Source organism: Xiphias gladius, chromosome 11 (genome assembly GCF_016859285.1).
Source record: "Xiphias gladius isolate SHS-SW01 ecotype Sanya breed wild chromosome 11, ASM1685928v1, whole genome shotgun sequence".
NCBI lineage: Eukaryota > Metazoa > Chordata > Actinopteri > Istiophoriformes > Xiphiidae > Xiphias > Xiphias gladius.
The window spans coordinates 16,147,127-16,167,185 of NC_053410.1; the positions used below are offsets into that span (position 1 = coordinate 16,147,127).

General features: G+C 37.9%; 1 protein-coding gene across 8 annotated transcripts in view; it reads right to left on the reverse strand.

Annotated features, from left to right (window-relative positions):
• The window catches only part of eys (eyes shut homolog), a 149,227-nt gene that overhangs the window by 85,325 nt on the left and 43,843 nt on the right, over window positions 1-20,059 (reverse strand). For all 8 annotated transcript variants that reach the window (XM_040139040.1, XM_040139041.1, XM_040139039.1 and 5 more), the window contains 7 exons: window positions 19,845-19,958; window positions 17,426-17,539; window positions 16,069-16,182; window positions 12,184-12,381; window positions 10,248-10,369; window positions 6,470-6,591; window positions 5,366-5,625 (listed from right to left, as the gene is read on the reverse strand). In XM_040139040.1, coding sequence (XP_039994974.1) covers window positions 5,366-5,625; window positions 6,470-6,591; window positions 10,248-10,369; window positions 12,184-12,381; window positions 16,069-16,182; window positions 17,426-17,539; window positions 19,845-19,958 — 1,044 coding nt within the window. The remainder of the gene's footprint in view (window positions 1-5,365; window positions 5,626-6,469; window positions 6,592-10,247; window positions 10,370-12,183; window positions 12,382-16,068; window positions 16,183-17,425; window positions 17,540-19,844; window positions 19,959-20,059) is intronic.

Here is a 20,059-nt window from a genome sequence, read left to right on the forward strand (position 1 = left end):
TGACTTTTGTGTTTCCGCATCTAGTGCTAGTTGTAATGTGTACTGGATTTTCTATATTTGTGGATGTTACAGTTTACATGTGCAAACTGTTCAGCAAATTGAGAAAAGGGCACCCAAGCCTACAGACTGTGAGAACTCAGAACTCAGAATCAGCTTTAACTCTGCCTTTTACCATAACCTGTGTTGAGTGATGCTAGGAGTGGTTGTTTCCATTGTTGTGGTTGTCGGCCAGTAACCCTTGCCCCAACCTCTACCCTAACTCACCCATTTTCAGGTAGCTCTTCTATCAGGTTTGGTACTCCCTGCTGAGGCTCCTCATTAAGAGGAAAGTGGAACATCTGTGCTGGTCAGGCAAGATGACTTAGGCCTCCTGTTCAGAGTGGCAGCGGCGACTCAATGCTAGTAAGAACAAAAACTTCCCACAGGAGCCCTCTACAATCAAGAGAGGATAACTGCTTTCCTTACATTTTCTTTTAAGAAGATTCTTTCAGCTGGCTTTGGTTTGGCCTCCAGGTTCTCAAAGTATACCTTTGTGACAACACTCATTTCCATTGTGGCTGTGTTTTACAAACCACTTTCATGCTATTCCCAGTAGGCACCTCTTAATGGCTGCCTTTTACAGTATTTCCTTTTGAATTGATGAACAATAAAGTTGCCACATCACTGCTTTATAACACATTTGTTACAGCAAGATTTGAGAAAACTGATCATTAAAGCCACTGTTTAAGTGCTTATCTTTTATAAAAGAACCCTGCTGACTGCCATGAGATATTTTCATAAGACTAGCCATGAAAAATATATGAATATGAAAAATATAACAGTGACCATCCACTATCAGAGTATTAGTATTGTCTCCTGGGTGCCTTCGTATTAGATACCAGTGCCTCTTCAAACAAAAACTTGCTAAACAGCAGCATGCTGCCAGAATCTAAACAAACGACCAGAAACACGGATAAATACATATCCAAAATGGATAAAAAGATTTTTAGGAAAAAATTTAATAGTTGAGCATACTGAGGTAGTATATTCCTATTTGTAAAAATATAATTACAATAAGCACATTGGTAACATTGTCACTGAGAAAGGTTTTTAGGTTTTATCAAAGGTCAACTAGTTTCCCAACCCACCTTCAATGTAAAAAAATTGCAGCTTGTAAACTACAGCTCAACCGATACTAGATTTTTGAGGCTCTTATCAATACAGATATTTGAAATTTATAAAGATTCATCAATGATATGGCCTATACTTATATTTCTTACATTAACACATAACACACGCTAATATTTTATGAAAGAGATATGCACTGAGCATACATACATACATATATACACACACACACACACACACACACACACACACACACACACACACACACACACACACACACACAGACACACAGACACACACACACACACACACATATGTAAATATATATGATATATATAATGCTAGCCGATGTATCAGCCCAGCTGATTCACTGGTCTAGCTCTAATAGAAACATTACAATATCAGCATGTATAAACCACTGCAGTGACAGTTTGGCTATACTGCTGACTCACCCTCTACCTAAACATACATCAAAATAGATCCAATGTCATCATGTCAAATTTGGCTAAAAAGCAAGGAGTATCAGATTCATGCTGCGACTGCACCACAACACCACCTCTATCTGGAAAATACACCCATAGTCTAGACAACTGATGTAATGTATTCCATAATACAGCCTCATTAACAGCACACACCTTCATGTCTATCCTGAGGCATGTTTTATCATGGTGCAGCTGCCATGATTTCCAACTGTGCGCATGTATAAGAGCACACACACTCTGTATTTGAGTGTGGACCATGTGGGCTCCAGCTCGCTGCAGTCGAAATGTGTACCATGTGACAATTGGGCTGTACAGCAACGGTGGACCAGAGAAGTACTGTTTTCATTGTATTACTCAAGATTATGATTTAAAAACCAATGAGAAGTTTTGTATTTTAACGCAGTTTTGTTGGGCACATAAGCTTGTTTTGAGTAGATATTTCTGCCGGACTGTATTTTTGTGCCAAATACACAACCATGGTGTTTGACTGAGACGCGTATGATTTTAGGTAATATAAATAAATGAAACTCCCTCTTCTTTATTCAGTTCATTTAAGTATCCTGCACTTCTCCCACACACCATGCAAAATAGCAAATGAGCACAACGAAAAGCCACAGAAAAAGTTGCTATTGGGTGTTTATTTTATAACAATTTAACCTTGATAATATAAACTGTGTGGTGTTCATCTTGAGTGTTTGGGATAAGATCTGCTTATGGCATTAAATCTGGCAGACATGGGCAGACAATTTCTAATTTAATTACGCCTGGGAATAAAGTATTGTGTAAAGCCAACACATTTTCCTTGACAAATAACTTACACCGAATGGTAAATAACAAGTCAGTAAAAATTGTTGTACCAGGATCAAGCCATTGCTTGTATAACAGCTCTGTGTTTGATGAGTAGTAGCTATGTAGGATGAATTTATGGTGAATAATAATGGAGAGTAGTGAGTCACAATGCTTGTGTGAAGTGAAAACGACCAAGCCCACGCAAAGCTCTTGGTGTAATGTATGCAGCCAGCACCTAATTTCCTATTCCTCTCCAAGGAAGCCTTCTGAAACTAACCCAGCCACTCTATTTATATCTGGCAACATCTTTTCATCTCTGCGCTGATAGAGCCATTAGGTACACCACAACCCTATAGCATCTCGACCTGCACACTGATAATTTTGAATGTTAAAACACGTTCATCGTTACTTATCATTTATAATTGCTCAGCTATCAGGGAGTTTTTATTGATTAAACTTCCTAAAGGCAACAGCAACTAAATAAGTGGCCATTTTCATTGCTCCACGACTAACATGTTGCTTTTTTTATACATTGACAGAGATTGTGAACTGAACATGAAACAGATTCATGTGCCGAATTTCAGATCTGTGCGTGTGTGAACTCAAGTCTGACTGGATGTGAATGCCTGAGTCATTTATGAATGTGTGCTAATATCTAAATAAGGGAAACATTTTCATTTCAATGTTTTTACAACAACAGTAGTCTGATTTTGTCTTTACTATAAATACTCAGTCACTAGTTTTAGCCTTCTGACTGAGTCCATATCTGTTACTATGGATTCCAACTGTGACAAGTTTTGGTCACAAGAGACAAATGTGATCAGACAGTCACAAGAGACATACAAGCAAAAGCAAACAAGCTACAGAGTATCTTTAGCCGTATTTTTGCAAATTTGGTAAAATATGCCCATGTTGCACATACTTTGTGTGCGCATTATTTTTAATGATCATATGAATAGACAGTGAAGAGAGAAATTTTGCCTCAAGAGTGGTTTGAATGGTTTCTATTGATTGTTTGATAATCTCTTTCACCGTGAAAACGTGTCATTTGAATCCATTGTCAGAGACATGAATTCGAGTTGACCACAGCCACAACCCTCTGTGAAGGATCACACTACCATCTTTCAATAGCCAAGTTTGCATATGGTTTACTCCATGACATTTGGCATGTACTCACAAACAAAACACCAAAGGACTGGCAAAATCAGCTTTTGTATATAAGGATATCTTTTAGCATGAAGGACCTCCTTTTATAAAGCTAAAAACATATAAAACATAACATGCATTAAAAAATTAATTTGTAACTGTATTGTATTTTTGGATCTGTTGGGCCCTAGCCAGGTAGTATCATGAAAATTGGGAAATTAACAAAAGGTTCTAAAAATTTTTGGTCAGTTCTATATTGTGTTTGCAAAACTACATTTTATTGCCAATAATGTGGACCAGTAAATCAGTAATGTGGACATTGGACATTGTGAGTTGTGTGTGGAAAACTATAACAATATAGTAGTTGTTCATTTGGGTTTATTAGAATATTGTTGGTGGAACCTGCTAGTCTACTTAGTGTCTCAGAGAAAAAGTGGAGATGGAGCACATGCATTTATTTGATTTCAATTTATGGTATTTTGAAATTTTAACAGGCAAAATGTGTACAATTAATATACTTTGATATGTACACAGTTATTGTTTTGTTAACATTGGTAGAAACGTAGTTAAAGCAGCACATGGCTCTCACAATGCATATCTGTGACTACCTTTCATCCATCTCCTATCCTGCTAATTGCTATTTAGAGTGGTAACACAGTTTTGAATGGTAACACTGACTGGTCTTTATGTCAGTACATTTCCATATGTCCACAACATGGCAAATGGTAAGAGGCATGGTTACCCAGATGACTTGTTTGGACAATTAATGAGTGACAGAACGGAAAATGAGCGACAAAATTATGCAAAAGAGAAGTAACTATTTAATCAGAAATTCATTGCAATGACATGCCAAGTATACTAAGTGCTAAAAAGTACACATTATTCTAATGGGATGTAGCAAAAATAACCTATTGTATGCTTTAGGTTAGATTGTTTTGTATAAAAAAATACTATATTTATACACACACACACACAAAATATACAAGGCTGGGCGTTGGCTTGGTCCTGCCATGTATTGCTTCTATAAAAAAAATCATCATGAGTCGGTATTATAGAGTGTCTTCACATCGAGGTTAGTAAACTAGCAGGTGATTGACAAGAACAACCCAGCTACCCCTGGGTTTAAACTGGTCTTGGTTATTTATTATCTGTCATCAGGAGAAAATCAAACCAAGATTAAACAGTAGGGAAGTTTTTCTCCTAATGAGTAAAAAGGCCAAAAGTCACGTGTCTGGCTTTGTTGGCCATTCTTTGCAAAAATTTGAATGGAAAAAAAAAAAAAAAAAAATCAGTACACTAACTTTCTGGCAAGCCAGATTTGATCATGTTATTTACCACCCTTTTTAACCCATGACTAGCCAATGACCAGATTCAAGCTACAAGGACTATAAAATCCTCCTTTGATGGCAGCACAAAATAAACGTCTGATTTTTTTGTATGACTTGATCACTTTAAGTCATCCCTGTAGGAAAACTGATTTTATGTAGCACATTTTTTCAGTGTACAGCTCAACATATGATTTATGTGCAAGAACACAACAGTCCTTGTCTCTGTTGATAGCGTAACGTTTTGGAAAACCTCATACATTTCATAGAAGAGATACAAATGATGCGGGCTTAACTGTGTAGGGAATATTTTTCATCTTCTTGTCTTGCTAGAACCTTTGATCTATGATGTATATGTTTAACTTGTGATCTTTGAATAGTGTTTTTTGCCATTTTCAAAGTACTATCTACATACAGTAACCTTTGAAAAAAAAAAAAAAGATGTAGTTACGCTTTAAAGTGGGCTAAAAAAAAAAAGCACCATTAGTATGAAGCTGAGGCAGTGTGTTCACTCACCAGCTGGGCATCTGCAAGAGGCTGTTCCATTGGAGCGTGTCAAACAGGTGGAGTTGTGCAGGCATGGATCGTGAAGGGGGTCACAGGGGTCATAGGGCTGGTTGCACAAGGGGCCGCTGAAGAAGGGGGGACAGGTGCAGGAGAACTCCCCAGGTATGTCTGACTCCTGACACTGAGCTCCATTTAGACAGGGCCCAGAATCACACTCATTCACGTCCTCTGCACAGTCCACACCTGTCCAGCCTGGCAAGCACAGACACCTTGGATACACCAGAGAGGAGATATGGCACTGTACAGGTCAGTTTGACATAAATTAAAAGGAATCCCAAATAAATAAACACTTATAATTATTTAGTAGTTTTCTAAGGGTTAGGGGTGTCACATTTTTTCTGGCACAACGGTACTAAAAATGGATATAGCAGCAGTACTGTGGGAGTGCTTCAGATTAACTACCACATACCATACATGCTTTTTTTTTTCTTCAATACAAATAATCCACGGCACATTTTCACACAGTGTTACAGTACATGTATTGGCACTGTACTCCGGGATCTTTGCATGAGACAGAGTGGGGAATTTACAGGTTAATTGTACTGCTGGTCAGAGCAGCTTTTAATTCTGGACAGCTGAATGTAGGACACAGGAGGTTAGAGCACTGAGTGGGGATTAAATGGAAATGTATGCATGCTAGACGGGGCGGCACAGAGACACAGAGAGGAATCTGAAGTTTCTGCTCTTAGAGCAGGTGACTATTCCACTTGGTGGCAGTGAGTACCCGAGCACTACGAGCCACTCCACCTTGCGTTCCTTTCCATCCCCCAACTTTTCCACCTGAAGCAGTTTTACGTCTCCTCAGCGGGAGAGGGGCATTAGCTGAAGCACAAACACCAGCTTTTTCCTCCAATGAGTCACAGATCCCCGGAAACCCTTTCATGCTGTGAGCCATTGATTGACTCATTTGTTTTACCTGCCATCTGCAATTCATTATCTCCGCTGCCAGTGGAAGGACATATTGCTATCTCTGAACAGCTTCTTCTTCTGCATTTATTAAGTGAGCGATGCACCTCGTGAGGACAGCACCCTCGAGCAAGCTTGCACACCTACTTGTAGCCGTTGAGAACGTCTGTGCAGGTGGCTTTGTTTTTGCAGGGCTGTGATAAACATTCATCAATTTCTTGTTGGCAGTACTGCCCCTCCCAGCCAGAATGACACGCACACTCGTAACTCTGGAATACAAACAAAAAAAGGGAAGCACTATTAGATTATCACTGAAATATAGGGGCACCTTTAATCTGCACTTGTATAGTAATTTAAGCTATTTAGAGCCTGGTTTTTATAACAGCAATACACACCAATGAAATATAACTAAAAAGCACTGTATATACTTATGGAAGCTGCTAATTAAATTGTTATGGAGCAGTCATAAGGCATTCTGCCACTTATTTTTTTTACTTATTTCTACTTGTTACATTTGAGAAAACAAATGTATTAATGCTTGATATACTTGATTAAATTCATCCCAAATTTCTTTAAAAATATTGCGGAATAAAACCTCCCACTCACAAAAAGATCTCTCCTGTGAAAATCTGTTTAAACTGTGCAAGAGTCATGCTTGTCTTAAATTTTCACATTACTGCTATGCAGATGTATACGTCCTACCACCCACCCTCTGGATAAAATGCAAGCCTGTTTTTTCCATGCCATTCAAGGTATATGATACAAGCCTTTATTGTCAAGCATGCAGCACTGTCGCTGCATATTTTGTCTGGAAAGGAATTTTCATAGACGAGCAAACGTGTAATGTGTTTGATTAAGATTTGTCAGGATTTCTATATAGGGCCGATGAATGTTGTTTCTACTGCACATTAAATAAAAGCATTATATATATATGGTGCACCTACCCTTGCTAATCTTTTTTTTCCCCTCCATCACTTGTCCTTTATTTCATCACTGCAATCTGCATTATGATGATGATTAATCACGACACAGGAGAGGAATGGTTTGTTGTCTATTACTTTCCAAGGAACTGATTTAATTTAAATTCCTCTTTGCATACAGGATGAAGGTAGTCATATGGTCAAGGGTTTTTCAGGATTCCTCATTGCCAAGATCCTGTCTAAAGGTCCTGGGTGCTGCCGGTTGAATGCATGCTAATCTGTATTTCATACACTGGAGGGGAGCCGTTAAACTTTGTCTGATATAATTTGTACACTGTGGGCCCTATGGTGGTGGGGGGAAAATACCTTCATCTCGTGATAAATTAGATACCTCCAGGAGACTCCAATTCCTTACCCCTGGCAATAGAACATAATCTCATTTTTGCTGCTAAGTCACCTTCAGGGACCGCAATTCCCCCAAATAAGCTAAAGCTCTGTGGGACACAGTGTTCAGAGAGAGGAATAGCTGTACTGTAAACAAGACTTTGTGAGGGGGTTTCCAAAAACTGTCTTTATTTGAATGATGAGTTGAGAAAAACATACATAACGGTGAAACAGAGAACAGTGTAACTAGAAAAATAGTGGTTGAAATTTCATTATATCCCTCATATCATACCCCATTCCTTTCTTATGCAGTGTCCTTTTGTCTTTGGATTTAGAGTCTTTAGTTTAGACTATAAAATGTTTTAACCAGGATTCTGTGCTGGGATAATTGTGAAACCTAGTCGTAGACTTCCTTGTAGACGGTTTCATAATATACGGAGGAAAAAGGAGCATCTGTCCTTCAGCTTTCCGAAAATTGCTACAGCAGCACTTTCTGAAAACCAGTGTGTCTTGACAAACACAAAAGAAAACACCCTAGTTTGCTTCTGGAAGGGATTATGGATACCACAAAGTTACCAATGAAAGACCAAAGTTGGCTTTGTTGACATAAGCGTCCATGCCAGTATACTTTGTTTAATAAGTGAGTGGAGAGTACAAAAAAAACAAAGAGTTTTTTTCCACACACTGAGATGTGTGTGGTTTAGCAATCGATAATCTGACTTTAATTATTTTTGACAAAAGGTGAATTTTTGGATTTAATACGGATCATTATTGAGCAGTTGCTATGGAGGAAGTTCACTGCCATGAGCTGAAAGCTTAAAGCTTGGTTTTGAAAATCTCAGAGTTAATTTTGAAAGGTTGAAGTTTGGCATTGAAACTTTTCAGAAATTAGTTTGTGTTTGTGACAAAAAAAAAAACTACTTTGTTGTTCCATAATAACTACTGTGCTCATGAAAGGTGCTGAAATGCATGTCAGAATAAATTTGGTCTTTTTTCTTGGCTCCTACAGGTCTCACAACCGAAACATGCTGTTTTTGTCAAATAGATCACATCTTTCTCACATACATTATGCACTAATTTTCAAGAAGACACTTATTTTAAACCAGAACATTAGGTGTTGACTATACACTAAAAGGGTTTTGTCTTCGTCAGACTAATAAAAAAAACCTAACACTTTATCTATGACACATCTGCTTCACAACTGCAATCTGTTAGCAAATAAGCAGCTGTTGGAAAAATGCCCACGGTACTCATTGCACAGTTTGTGAGCAGCATGCAGCTCCCAAGGCCTTTTTGCAGCTGCAACAGATCAATATTATTGGCTAAAAAAAACACTTGAATGACTAGAGAAGTAGAGCTGAACCTTGCAAAAAGAAACTCTTAAATGTTCTTTTAAACCCAAGTGTGGGCATCTATATGAACAAAATTCAGTGCAGAAGGACCAGCACACACATAATGTACTGAGAAGAAGTCAGTCAGAAAGTCACTTGATCTTTGATGTGAAATTTACAGCGTGTATTTCACACACTCAGCTTTTATTTATTGCTTCAGCAAACATTTACAGAGAATCAACTGACCCCACAGCCGAAAGGCAAACCGGGCCTGTGTTGTTTATTCAGTTCAAACCGAGCTACGTTAGCTTCTGGCTAAGTGTATTTTTCAGAAACAAGACAAACCATGTCCTATGAGATGTCGTTTTTCACACTTGAGATTCAACATACGCATTCATAACTTCCTTTCTGTATCTACACATGCTTTACATAGCAAGGAATGGCAAACCTTGCTACCAGCACTGGTAAATATACTGTAATGCAGAGGGGCTGAAAGAATGTATAGTCACTGAAAGGTTATACATTAATCTAAAATAAAGAAGAATCAACTATGCTTTCTGTATTTTTATGTATCTATCTGTATGTTAATCCTAAAGATTACCCTTTTTTTTTTAAAGGAAAAACTGATCCAAAGGAGCTAATGTGTATTGTTTTTCTAATTGACAAAAAACACACATTCTGCTCAAAAGATGGACACTTTGATGATTATGCACTTCATACCTGATATGCATTTTATTTCGAACTATACTTTGATACTCTTTTGCTCATTTTGGCACATTAAGAGATCAGCCCACAAGGCATAACTGCCATAATTGACATCATTTGTCTATTAGCAGATAATATAATGAGGTGCATTCATTAGAAATTTTTAAACATTTGTTCCGATCCCATTTCACCCATACACCTGAAAACTTTAAATGTAGTTGCATTTCCTCATGCTGAACAAATTTCCCAATTACACCAATAAAGTCTGCCAGATTAGCCTACAATATACACACCGGATCATTGTTAGCCTGTAGACCCCAGAGACATATAGGCGTATTTTATTCTTTTTAATGATATACCACTATTTATGCTATTGCAGTTGTTTATATTTCTCTTCAATAGAAATGCTTTTAAACAGTAACTGCATGACAATCATCAAACAGGCAGTATACCCTATGTGATTTTAATGAAAAACTGTAGTGTTTGTCAATGAGTAACCCACTGTAGGAACTTACAGGGCAGCAGGTCATTTTAGAGCATTTCAAAAGGCCATTATATCACTCTGTGAAAAGTGTGTCTACTTACCAGATGGAGGTCCTTACAAATGGAGTTGCTACTGCACAAACTGTTCACGCAGTCATCGATGTCTTGCTCACATCTCAGCCCAGCATAACCAGGACTGCAAAGGCAGTAAAAGCCATCTACAACTGAAAGAATATCAGTAGGACAGTTACAGCAGCTTGCATCATAAATGAATTCCCTCAACTCTCAGTAGGTCCTGCATCTCTACACAGGTAAATGCTGATTATCAGCATAAAGCATAATCACCCACTGTGATTCATTTTTTTTAAATGGATAACGCCATTAAGATAATGGCTAAATCTATGTGACAGGTAGCCTACTACCTCCCTCCCTTCAGTGTGATGGAGCTGGACACACTAACCATCTTTAAATGAACCTGTCTGCAATGGCCATTGAGTCCTCTTCTCTCCTACTACTTTTCTCATCGACCGTCTGTCCTTCTCTTCTCAATGAGAACCTCAAAAGCCTTGTCATTTGTTTCCACACTGTCAACGCACTTGCAACACACTGAATGAGGGGAAAAGCAGTGTAACAGGAGAGAGAGCTCTTTTCAGGGTCATTCTTTATTCAGATGTTACAAATGTGCCAATTTCTTCTATCAGACATTAGAATCTCCCACGTCTAATAATGCATTCCTTCCTCTCTTTAATTATAAATGATTTTAAAGAGGGATGCATCATTCTGTTTCTCCAACACAACACCGGTGTACAGGCAGCCAGTGACAGAGGTAATTGTAGTTCTTAGAGGAGTGAATTTATTACTTCCCCAGTAAGGGTCCCAGGATTCTTCATTATCCCAAAGATTTACCACGTAATCTATGCTGTCACTCTGTCTTGGTGTGTGTAGCTGCTATTACTCTCATTAAATGCTTTAGGTCCTGGGTGGCAGCAGCATTACTCATCTCAGCCACTGTGACTATGCAGTGCTCTCCCTGGTGGCTGGCTGGCTGGCTGGCTGGCTGGCTGGCTGGCTGGCTGGCTGCTGAGCACCGGCCAATAGGTCCTACAGGCCTGCCTCACTGACCTAAGGCGAACTGGCTGCACTCAAGATTAGTCAAGACAGTTGGCCAAGGTTTACTGTAGCACAGTGAAGGACAGGATGCTCTTAGATAGTGATTCACTGCCATCACTGTTTTGTTCCAACAAAAGCCAGTTGAAACAACATTGGCAGGATTTCAGAAAGGCCATGAAAGCTGGGAGGTAACACTACAACACAAATATTTTGCTACTGAGAAATCTAATTTGACTCTGCACAACTGGTGCACAATAACTGCATGTATTTTAGAACAAAATATTTCACTTTGTTTTGTGCAGTTTCCAGCTTTTGTCCTTCCTAGTAAATGTAAAAATAATGAAGTGAAATATATTATAATCACTGACTATGGTGGTGATAAGGAATCCTCAACTTTGAGACCACTATTTTGATCAATGAGATTTTTAATAACTTATGCTAGAGATGGAATACATAGGGGAAAAATCTTATTGGATAGACACAGGAGTAAAAACAATGTTCTGCCTCGAGCTTTGATTATATTAATTTCGTCATTTATCATCCATTTTTCAAATTACAACACGTGCTTAATTGATTCCCTTTCACAGTTGTGTAAAGAAACTAATCAAGCCTGCTCCAGCAGGTAATGTCCTAGATCCTCACATCAGATAGAATAACTCCACTCTCATAACACCCTTATTAGCTGCAACGGTGACCCAATTGAAAACTGCCTGTCACACTCTAAGCAAGCAAAACAAAATTTGACATATTCACTGTGTGTGTGTGTGTGTGTGTGTGTGTGTGTGTGTGTGTGTGTGTGTGTGTGTGTGTGTGTGTGTGTGTGTGTGTGTGTGTGTGTGTGTGTGTGTGTGTGTGTGTGTGTGTGGAGATTTGCTTCAATCTTGAGTGTCTGTTATTAAGCATTTTGGCAAGTTAGTCTGTTTCATACCATCATAGCAGAAGCCATGAAAACAGGGGCTAGAGCTGCACTCATCCACATTGATTTCACAGCGGGGGCCAGCGAAGCCCCGGCGACAGTGACAGCGGAAACCCAAAGGGAAATGGTCCTGATCCAAGTCCTCCACACACACTGCACCATTCTCGCACGGATTACTGGCCTCACAGGGTAAGAACTCACAATTATGACCTGGAGTGGGGCAAAGAAGCACACATAAGATGACCATCAAGTGGACGAGAATCTGTCCAAAAATACAATGGAACTGTAGACCTGGGAATATTAAACATTAAACCCATATTGTATATTTCTTTGAACCCTACCTTGAGGTAGATGCTGTGTCAAGCGTACTCATTGAACAGAGAGACAAACAGCCCAAGAGCAAGACAGACAAGAAGTCTGACAAGTGCTCTAGCAGAAGCTGATTCTGGGCCACTCTCTTAATTTATTTAATCTCAAATTACTGTAATTTTTAGAAATAATCTTTTCTTTTTCCCATCGCAGCTATATGGTCAAACAGTTTAAAATGAACTTTTTTAAACTTTTAAAACTAATACCTGCAGTTTTGCTTTCATCCATTTCAGTGGCTGAACATTAGAAATGAAATGTCAGTGAAATAATATTACCGTACCTAAAGTATTACAATATTATTTTGTGCTTGTGACAAAACAATTACCAAATGAATAGTCTCTGTCCTTAGTTCTGATTGGCAGTCATGTTTCATGCTGATTTAAATTAACTGATAACAGCACACCTGTGGCGTTCTAACAGTCAGTTTCATTACTAATGTGCCTATTGAAAATTACCATTCGCACTATTGAGAGTTTTGTGTCAGTAACTTTGTTTTGTCTATACTGCTAGAAGATTGCATGAAGTAAACATCTGTTGAAGAAAATCACTCCTCTCAAGCACATATAGGAAAGTCATGAAATACAATTGAAGGGAAAGAAAGAAAGTGCATGCATAAAAACAAACTGTCTTAACACAGTAAGCGCAGCACATCAATCAGGACACGCAAAGCACATTAAATGAGTGAACAACAAATGCTGAATGTTGGAAAACGTGCAAAAATAGCCATAACACAATCGTTATGTGTCCTACTTCTAAAAATTTCTGTGTATAGTCACATGAAGAAAAATGTAGAGAATAAATAAAAAGGACATTCTTGCTGCAAAAATCAGTACACACACACAAAGACACACGCACACACTGTTTGTATACAGTGGGGTACTGACTGTAATTATGTAGATTATTTTAAAAATCCTGGTGAAATCAGATGCTGATTTGATGAGGAATTGCTCAATCCAAGTGGGTTCTGCATGTTTTGCTCAAACTAAATGTGAGGCACATTATGGCTTTTGGCTGAGCCAGCAGGATGTAGCAGCCTGAGACCCATCAGTTATCTAAGAATTTGACAAATTCAGAAAGTTTAGCTCTGACTATGTCAGTTTATTACAAAGAAATTAGCCGGAAAAATAAAAAAAATGCGGTACTTGTACTATGACATTTTATTTACACTGACATCATTTCATTGATGTCAGTGTAGGGCACTATTATTTTCAAACACACAATGCTTTCAATATTCTTACTTAACTGGTCATTGTATGAGAAGAGAAGGATATTAAAGCTCTATGACGCAATATTTTGATATAAAAACTGAATCAAATGACTCTCTGTAGTGTGAAAGGGTTGCCAGATCTGCCAATCTCACTGAGAATCAACATCCCACTCTAAACCTGTTTGCAGCTTTTAGTGTTTTGGAGCTCCACAAACTCCAGGACTATAATACAGCAAAGTTTCCACTGCCAAATCCCTTATTTTGTGGCTAAATTTGGAGATACTTAGTAACAATGTATGCAGTGTACATATGTAGACTTGGAGAATGGTAGCAAGCTTGTGTATTAATTCAACAAAGGTAAGAGAATGTATATTTGCTTCCGGCACACTTTGCCCCTTAATTGTGTGATCTTTAACAAGGAAGATGAATGAGGTGCCAACTGGGTCTGACAACAATCTGACACAAACAAAAGGCGTCTGCTTTTGTAAGATGTAGCTTTGACACAGCAGTAAAAATCCTCAATTACAAAGTTGAGTTCAGCTGGAGGTTTGTGCCAGATGTAATGAATTCCTTCCAGGCATTCCTGGTATATCATGTTCACAAGAATGGGAAGGACGTGAGCTCACAGTGGCCTTGACCTTTGACAACCCAAAATCTAATCAGTTCATCCTTGAGTCCAAGTGTACATTTTTCTGCCAAATTTGAAGAAATTTGAATTCCCTCAAGGCCTTTTCTGAGAATGGGATGGAAGGATGGATGGATGGATAGACAGACGGACAACCTGAAAACATAATGCCACCGGCCACAGTTGTTGCTGGCGTATAGGAATAATAAAAGAGAAATTGTCATAGACTCTCAGATCATCAGCAATCTGAGGTAGATTCTCTGTCAGAGTTTATTTGTATTTGGTTTTCTTTACAGTTCCCTCTATCTCTGACAATGTAACACAACCTCGTCATAAAGGGGCCACGACCATCCCTTACAGTAGAAATAAAGTTTCATGGGTAAGCAAGTGGGCCTCATTTTTACCATACTTTCTATAGTCCTTTGAATTACAGCTGAAGACTTCCATTTTCATTTTCATCAGAGCTCTGAATCTTTTTTTCTTATGCTGTCAGTGTCTCTTTGAAGTGCCTTTTTGTAAATTCCATGTGCCTTGTTCAGGAGTCATTTCCTCTTGGCCACTCTGCTGTAAAGCCTAGATTTGTGTAGTGCTGCCCTGACTGTTGTCCTTCCAGGCAGATCTCGCAGCCAACGAGCTCATTAGATCTGTCAGAGGGGTCCTTGGGTTTTGACCGAGGTCCTTCTTGACTGGTTTTCTCGGTTTGTTAGGATGAGCGTGTCTAGGAGTCTGCCTAGATGAATGTTTTTCGCATTTATTAATAATGCAGACTTTTGTGCTCTTGTGAAATCAAACTACCAGAATTTTATCTGCCTACAGTTCCTTAGATTTTGTGGTAGTCTCTCTACTCTATTTCTATTTCTATTTACTATTTATCAATATGGGACATAAACAAGCTGTGCCAACATCATAACATCATTAAAAATCTTTACGATTATTATTTAAATTTTCTTATCTTTAATTATCTATTTATGCAGGTACAGGTGGAGCAGTACCAGCAAAATCCTAAATCTACTTTCACCTCACTGTGGTTAAAGAGTAACAGCTGATTAAATTCAAATTTAATACATTTTCAATTATAGTAACAAATTCCTATCCTATCCAACCTGCAAAATATAAATACTAAATCAAGGCTACTCCAGCAGGTAATGTCCTAGATCCTCACATCAAATGGAATAACTCCACTCTCATAACACCCTTATTAGCTGCAATGACCCAATTGAAAGCTGCCTTTTATATATATATATAAATAAATACATAAGGTTGTGGTAAGACAAGAATTAAATGATGAAAATAGGTCTGGCTACAAACATTGATCATACATTAAATCAGGTCTTAGCTTTTCACCATCTCCTCCTCTCTTGTAAAATTAAAAAAAAAAAAAAAAGTGACACTGAATCTTTTTCACTGTTGGTAAAAATCATCATTATTTTTTTCTATTGATATGCACTGATAATGCCGTACAGTGACGCCAGCTCTTACTACACGATAGAAGTTGTCACCTGTGGGGCAGAAGCACCTACCGCAGCTTACGTCTCACTAATTACTCAAGTTTTCTTTACGTAACTACAGGTAGCAAATGAAGATGTACTAATTTTGTTCAGACATGTGAAGTGAATTCAGACAGGTGAAAATGATAGTATGTGAAGTTAATTAACTTTGCTTTGCTTTTTGTCCCCATTCCCTCAGTGCTCATTACCTTTAAATGGAGCCACACATTGGCAGAAGTAATTACCAGGCTGGTCAATGCAAGTGGCTCCATTCTTGCAGGGGGATGAAGCACACTCATCAGTGTCAAATTCACACTTTGTACCTTTAGCAGAAAAGAAGAAGAACACAGATTGATAAATATGTTATAGCGTAAGGTCACTGCCATGAATGTTTGGCAGTTAAAAACGAATCAGTGTTCGAACATATCACTGTAGGTGCTGTAAGTTAAATCAATATAGAAGCCGGGCATTTCTGTCTTAGAGACGCCAGCTTGTACTGTTGTCCATACTACAGACTTGTTAAAGAACTAAGAACTAAGAACAACCACAACCTTTCATCTGAGCATGAACATGAGTTGAGAAAACAGCTCCTCTGTGGTCATTAGCTTCAGCTCTGCAGCCAGTTTTATTGTTTGTAATGCACTGTGACTCATGCTCTGTGGTAATTATTAGAACTTATTAAGAAAAAGTTCAAATGGTGTTATTATGTTTGAGTTTTATGGGTGGAAAATGCATTCTTTGTTTTAACCTAGAGTCATTATTCATGTACTTTTAAACAGGTGGCATCACAACACCACATGCGGGGAAATAATTATTCTGCAAGACGCCAGGTCTTGTGCAACAGTATTAAAACACTCTTCTGTCTCTACACTACTGTACTTTGAGGAGCTGCTGATGGCTACTGACTTTACTTCAAAACATACCTGTTGTACTGCAATACATAAATTATGAATAAAGATGTTATTGTCTAGATGTGTTGTTTTAACTGCTGACTAACAAAGAACGAAAGTAAAGCAATCATTTTCCAAATGCAGGTAAGGTTTAACTCCACCTTTGTCAAACAAGAGAAATTACACATGGCCAATTGCATAAAGTAGACACTGCAGTGTGGTCCTTAGTTATCTGACATAAGGCTTCTAGTGCCAATTCATAAATCTTAGCATGCTAAAATGCTAATCTAAAGTGGTGACCAAAGTAAATATCATACCTACTAAAAATCACCAGTTAGCATTGTGAGCATGTTAGCATGCCCATGTTAGCATTTAGCTCAAATCCCTACTCTGCGTGGGTGCACAGCCGTAGTCTTGTTAAAAAAAAAAAAAAACCCTTACACTTTAAAGTTTCATAATTGTTAAACCTTTTGAAAAGTGCGGACTCATTTTTGGTACCATGCTTTGCATTGTTTTTGTATTGGAATACAATACAAAACTAGGTACTGGATATTTCCATATCTTCCAATATGCGAAGGATGTCATCCACATGGGTTCATATTCATTGCAAGCTCCATATCCAGTGTGCATTTCGTTTATGTGAAAAAATACAAAGATACTCCTCACCAGAACTAACCTGTGAAGCCAGGCATACAGACACAGCCATAGCCATGAACAAAGTCAACACACGTGGCATTGTGGAGGCAGGGAGAGGATATGCACTCATCTATGTTGACTTCACAGAACTCGCCTGTAAAGACATGACATTTAACAAGGTCACATTTTATGACTCACCGTCAGTTTTCAATTTTCCTTCCACATAGTAAAATATACGTTGTATTTGACTTAAAGCCTCTTCGTGTAGAATTTGAAATTTGATCACTGGTGACACTTTGAATCCTTTGGTTGCAGTATTTTAGAAAGCTGTCACAAACATTAAGTCAACCAGATATTTCACATGCACATTTTGCAACGCAGGCAAAATTAATTTGACACTGATATTTTGTTTCGAATATTCAACAAATAGAGGATTTAAATTCAAGTTTTAACAGCTATACAACTTCCTCTGAAAAAGCAACATTATTAGTGTATCATCTTTCTGTCCAAACAGCATGCTCTGTGTAGCTGATTTATATTTATTTCTATATTGTGTATATATATCACTCTGAAAATAGAAAGCAGATCAGCTGTTTACAACCTAAGCCAAAAGAAAAAAATTTTTGTACTATTTCGCACATTTAGCATTTACCTTGATTCAAAGTCCTCTTAGAATGACCTCCTCCACATTATATTGTGTTTTTTATTGTGTCTATTTTGGTCAGGTGCAAAAAAACCAACTGCTTGCCAGATTACCTTGATATCTGGAATGGAGATGAATGATTCCCAGAATAAGAATTTGGTGATTCCATTACTTTTTTTTTAAGAGTTGATTTTCCTTCCATTTCCTTAGATTGCCATGATATTAACCAGAGAAATTAATGCCTCCCAGAGAATAACTATTTTCAGTTTTTCTTTTATCTAAATTTTCCTCATTAACTTCTTCTAGCTCCGAGCTCAGGCAAGTAAGGCAACTTTGTACACAAAATGTTAAGATTAAATGGCTGGACTAGATATTCATGGTCCCCATAGGATTGCGATTTTGTGACCCCCTGTTCTCCATAATTTTATGTGATGACCTTTTATGAAATTCGGCTGAGATATTCAGGCTCCCGCATGGATAAACTCTGCTCTGGCCCTACCCTAAAGATAAACTCAACATATTTAAACTCACTACTGGTAAGCACAACTAGGGTCAACCAAAATCTTTTTCATGAATCATTTCTCATGAGTCTCACTTCGTACATTTCATAAAATAACTTCTTTTTTTTTTTAAATCACTATTGTTGATTATCAATGGATGATGTCACAAAAATAAAACCAACTTAAAACCCATGTTTATTATTCTGTGGTAATTATTTATACAATTTATAGGGCATCAAGGTTGAATGGAATGTAACCAAACATTTCACTTGCCATAAATCCCAAAAACATGCAGATTGACAGCCAGAGTGTAGTATAACTTTCCCTCTTGCCAATACATCTACAGTCCCACGTGTAGTTTGAGGGGAAGTAGAACAAGAGCTATGACTATAAAACATTAAATTCAGAGACTGAAACTAGATGGATCCAGCTCCAGGCATGAAAAGGTTTATGTACTTTAATATAATTTCCACAGTTCAGCTGTGGGCAGAGAGCTCTTGCACCCTTTGCTTTTCCTGAAGTCTGATCAGAGCCAACGGTGTTCCAAATTAATCTGATCCGTGTTTAATAGATATACAAGTAGGTACATTTTCAAGATTTAACTCTTAACTTCAATCCCCATACATTTGAAAGAATTCAACATCACATTAAGCGATAATGCATGTAGCATTAGCAAGAAGTTCTGTGTGTCATGGAATATGATGTTATACCATACTTTATGTGTAGCAGTTGATTGGCATTGAAATAGACAGTGATCACTTGGCCAAGCAGACCCTGAAAGACGCATTTCACGCCAATATGTGCTGAACACAGCTTGGTCGAAAAGTTTCATTGTGACAGCAAAATCAGCAATTTATAAAATTACATGAAACATGGACACATTGCATTTTAATTGAGTTATTATTTTTTTAATTATTATTTGACCCCAGTTAGTTTTTCAAAAGTGCATGCAGATCACTTGAGGTATGAGGCGCCTAAAGAGCTGCAGTTAAATATTTAATTTAGCTAAATTTGAAGTTCTGCCCCTAAAAGTCAGATTTTATGAGACTACATTACATGAAAATCATTGATGTATACTATATAAGGCCTATATTTTCTCTAAATTTAGATCAATTAATTTTCATATTCTCTTAAATCATTTGTGTGCCAGACCCTCATATGCAGTAGCAACAACATGAAATCTGGATTTGATCTGATTTCAAACCTGCCACACGCATTGGTATGAAGACTTGCACTGAACTTGCAGTTCACTCATCATTTGTCATATAGCAGGTTGTGCAAACAAACATAGCCATGGTAAGATTCATATAAAGTACCTGTGACTCCTAGGGGACACTGGCAGCTGAATGAGTTGAGCTCATCAATGCAGGAGCCTCCATTTCCGCAAGGCTGGCTGAGACATTCATTCACTTCAATCTCACAGTTATTTCCTGAGAAAGTATGAGAGGCGCACAACATGTTGACGTATTGTTGCTGTGAATAACATGTCACTCTAACTCACAAAGAAACACTTCAAATGGCTTTCACTTAC